General features: G+C 38.1%; 1 protein-coding gene across 1 annotated transcript; it reads left to right on the top strand.

Annotated features, from left to right (window-relative positions):
• The first annotated feature begins 558 nt into the window (after positions 1-558).
• Positions 559-3831, top strand: LOC114742984 (uncharacterized). Its single transcript, XM_028931208.1, has 8 exons — positions 559-722; positions 895-1181; positions 2085-2156; positions 2545-2612; positions 2769-2925; positions 3174-3254; positions 3366-3455; positions 3566-3831. The coding sequence occupies exons 2-8, from the start codon at positions 900-902 to the stop codon at positions 3686-3688; spliced, it is 873 nt and encodes a 290-aa protein (XP_028787041.1). The 5' UTR covers positions 559-722; positions 895-899; the 3' UTR covers positions 3689-3831.
• The last annotated feature ends 257 nt before the right edge of the window (positions 3832-4088 follow it).

The raw sequence follows: 4088 nt of genomic DNA, 5'->3' as shown, positions 1-4088 counted from the left end.
TGAAAGAAAGAGTATGAGAAAAATTGTGAAATTAATGTAAAGAGCATGAGAAAATATTAAATAATTCATTCAAAAAATGTTAAATAAAAGAAAAAATAGATCAAATCATATTTATAAAATAGAAGAAGTATGCTTATATAATAGTAGTATAATTTTCTCCGCAATCCTAATTCAATGGTAGGTCAATCCATCTTCCTTCCCCGGCGCAGTACCGAGAACCTACCTCTCTTGAAAAAAAAAACCGGTAACTAACAGAATATCCTCCTCATTTAATTCAAAGTCAATATAATATTTTCATAAAAACAATAGTGCAATCAATCATGTAAAAAAATAAATAATCCATCCACAAGGGTTGCTTGACTTGCTGGCCGTTGTCTGAACGTCTATTATCTTCCGAGAAATTTGTCCGGATATGTGGGCCCGACCCGATCAGAAGAATGGGTCGCCCACGCGTCAATCACGTGTGGAATGACCAAAATGTCCTTTATCGGCCTTCTAATTCCACGAAGCCGATGCCGCGCATCGTCACAAGGACAGCCTAATATTTCTGTCTTATTCTCTCATCGGTTTTAGGGCAAGAGAACCAAAGAAAAATTAAAATAAAAATTATCGGCGAGGAAATCGGTGAGGCATACAGCGATTGTCTTCGAGTCTTTCCCCTTTTTGTGCGATCGAAGCCTCGCTAGCTGCGCGCATTTGTGTCTATAATAACCATTTTTCCGGTGAGATCTCCTATCGGATTCCCTCAATTTTCCCGGGAATTTTACGATCCTTTGTCCCCCTGATCATTTCAGGGGTTTCCATTTGGGATATTGTTTGGGTTTTGATTTTGTTGCGTTAGGGTTAATTAGGATTCTGTATTTTTAACTTTGATTCTTCTTCCTTTACATTAAGCATCAATGAGCGATCATCTGGTTTTGTATGTTGACCGTCTTGTGCGGCCCCCCGCCGCTGACCCGGTCTCGCATCCGGCTGAGGTCCCGTCTGAGCCGGCTCCGCCTGTAGATGCGGCTGGACCTTCTGGTTCTTCCCCAGCGGTTGATGATGATGCAAGGTCTGAACATGATGAGGATTGTAATGAGGACAAGCCGCTGATCCAGATAGCTGAGTGTCGCATTTGTCAAGAGGAGGATAGCGTTAAGAATTTGGAGACTCCTTGTGCATGTAGCGGCAGCCTAAAGGTATATCTGCCCCTCCTTTTCTCTATATTCGTTGAATTTCTGGTGTATTGTGCGAGTTTCACTCTCGTTATCAGGTATGTCTTTGAATAGTGTGATTTCAAAGACAATCAATTTACCGATATTGATGTCTGCTTTTTTTTTTTTTTTCCCGAGTGAAATTATGTCTGATTTTGTATCGGAGTTTTGCCGGAAACGATCGATTAATGTAAGAGGGAGGCTGACTTTCGAAATTCATGGGAAAGACTAAACCCTTATGCCTCATTTCTGTTAAATTTTTCTCCCGAGAAAGTAAACAGGGGATGCTCTTTAAAAGTACAAACCAAGGCGGTCTAATTTTTATTTAATTTCTGCCATTTAGCCTCTCAGAATCATTACTGATTATAATTATTTCTCCACTACACTATTTGCTCTGATAGAAGGTTTATAAGTTTGTTAGTATGCTTTTGGTGTTTTACATGCCGTCATGATCATGTTGTGAAACATTCTACCGGGCTAGCTCTTCCCTTTGCATTATCACCGACTTAAGACATATAATTTGGCATTTAGAACAGGTTTCATTATAATGTTTTGCGGGGGAAAAAATATTCTGTCAAGCTTAATGAATCGTTCCCTGTGTTGAAATTGAACGAGATGGTATGTGCATTATAATGATTAATACCAATCTCCATTTTGATGCTGAGAATGCAAAACAAGAATGGACCATCGTTTTTTTTTAAAAAAAAAAATCTATATGAAGGAAGTGTGAGAAACGCTAGTGTGAAGTAGCAAGTAGTATTGGCGTTCAGTTTGTACATCTCTATTTCGTATTCATTATTGTTTCTATGCTGTTAGTAAACTGGTTGAATTTTTTTAGTTTCTTTTTAGTTGAAATGAAGTGAGTAATTATTGGAATTTCTCATACAGTTTGCTCACAGAAAGTGCGTTCAACATTGGTGCAATGAAAAGGGAGATATAATTTGTGAGATATGTCATCAGGTATGTTTGCTTTTAACATTTTGTTCTTTAAATTTCAAAATCATGTCATTCATGGAATGTTGTGATGATGGTAGAGTATGGTATTTGTGCTTATTTGTAAAACTTTATTGAACATCCGATGAAATGTCCTAGAAGGAAAATAAAACAAGGGGAATGGGAAACCAAAGTGATCAAGATGAGATGTTCCAGCTTCCTTATCCTTTTCACCTTTTGGATTATGGAATGGCTTTCTAGTTAACTAGGGATCCTCTGATTTGATTTTAATGCTCCTTTTTTTGTTTATAGCCCAACTGGATGTGCCTTTTTGCTTGGACAAAATTTTGCAATTATTTGAAGTCCTGCTTAGCTTTGATATATATATATTTTTTAATCTGTTTGCAATTGTCAGCCGTATCAACCGGGTTATACTGCCCCACCACCTCGTCCCCAGCCTGATGAAACTACCATTGACATAGGGTAAGTTGAAGTTTCTACATTAAATGTGTAGCATTTGATTGATTATTTAATTTTATGTGTCGATTATTCTCTTTTGCAAGTTATATAGACTGGTATGACGTAAAGATGTTTGCTTGGAACTCTTGTGAAATAGTTGATATTTGGCTGTTTTAACAGTGGGGGCTGGACAATCTCTGGGACACCTTTGGACTTGCGTGATCCTCGACTGTTGGCAATTGCTGAGGCAGAACGCCAATTCTTGGAAGCTGAATATGATGAGTATGCTGCTTCTAATGCTAGTGGAGCAGCTTTTTGTCGCTCTGCTGCTCTAATTGTAAGTTATTAAACTTGAATTCTTTTCTAAATAATCAGTTATGTATGCATGTTGACAGACAACATTTATGAACGTTAGCATTTTATATTTATTGGGGTTTTTGTTAGTAATTGCATTGAGCTTTGGGCGAAGATATGACCGTTTGCACCACTTATTTGGTCACTTGGTATTAATTATGCACATTTTTTTATGTCAGCATGCTGGCTGTTGAATGTGGTTCTAAGCATAATCTATTCCGTTTGGTGCAGCTGATGGCTCTATTACTTTTGCGGCATGCACTTTCAGTTACAGATTCTGATGCTGATGATGATCCATCTACTTTTTTCTCCGTAAGTCATTTGAGTTTCTTCTGGCTTATAGTTTCAATAATGCTGCAGCCGAACAGATTCCAAGTAGCATGGCCGGTCCAATCAATCTAACTAGCTCACCAATTCCTGCAGCTTTTCTTGCTTAGAGCAGCTGGATTTCTTTTACCTTGCTACATCATGGCTTGGGCAATCAGTATTTTGCAACGTCGGCGACAAAGACAAGTGAGTCTCAGTTTCACATCTGACCTATTCTCAGTGATGATGCTATTTCTTGGCAAATGTTAATCTTATGGTTCTCTCAATTGTTAACATTTCATGTTTTTGCGAAGCAGGAGGCGGCAGCACTGGCAGCTACCCAAGTTGCTTTTGTATTGCAATCTGGACAGCGGAGGGGTCTGCAATTTGCGATCGCACCAGCAGGACCCACACTGGATTCACAACCGGAGCATGTGTAGGTTGTTTGTTATGAATCCGTGGTTTATGTATGTGCCATTTTTGAAATGCGATACTCTTCATTTCTCAGCTCTGATGTACCTGTACATACCTTAGATTGGATGGCTCCAAACTTATCTTTATCTGATTGATTATTTATTCCTCTGATTCCTCCCAGTCATCATACTTGCTGAGAAAAATAAATAAAGTTGTCGCCATTTCAGATTCACTTTTTTTTTTTTGGTTTGCTGGTGTTATTTCTGTTTTGGTTAATTCAACTAGAACAACCCTGATCCATTGCACTGGATGGAAGGTGGGGTTTGAACCCCTTGTTGAAATGTAAATATTTGAGAAGAAAAAATAATTAAAAAAAGTTGCAGAAAAAATAATCAACTTTATATTTTTTTGATGCAAGAGAGGGCT

The sequence above is a fragment of the Neltuma alba genome, unplaced genomic scaffold, assembly GCF_004799145.2.
Source record: "Neltuma alba isolate B1F8T4 unplaced genomic scaffold, ASM479914v2 tig00003900_pilon, whole genome shotgun sequence".
In the NCBI taxonomy this organism is placed as follows: domain Eukaryota; kingdom Viridiplantae; phylum Streptophyta; class Magnoliopsida; order Fabales; family Fabaceae; genus Neltuma; species Neltuma alba.
The sequence above is the reverse complement of the archived record's forward strand: the minus strand, read 5'-3'. Positions and strand labels throughout refer to the sequence as shown.

Excerpts from the sequence above, each read along its gene's own strand:
- LOC114742984 (XM_028931208.1), top strand. The coding sequence starts at position 900 with ATGAGCGATCATCTGGTTTTGTATGTTGACCGTCTTGTGCGGCCCCCC. Across the intron at positions 1,182-2,084 it reads CATGTAGCGGCAGCCTAAAG|TTTGCTCACAGAAAGTGCGT; the intron begins GTATATCTGCCC and ends TTTCTCATACAG. Across the intron at positions 2,613-2,768 it reads GAAACTACCATTGACATAGG|TGGGGGCTGGACAATCTCTG; the intron begins GTAAGTTGAAGT and ends CTGTTTTAACAG.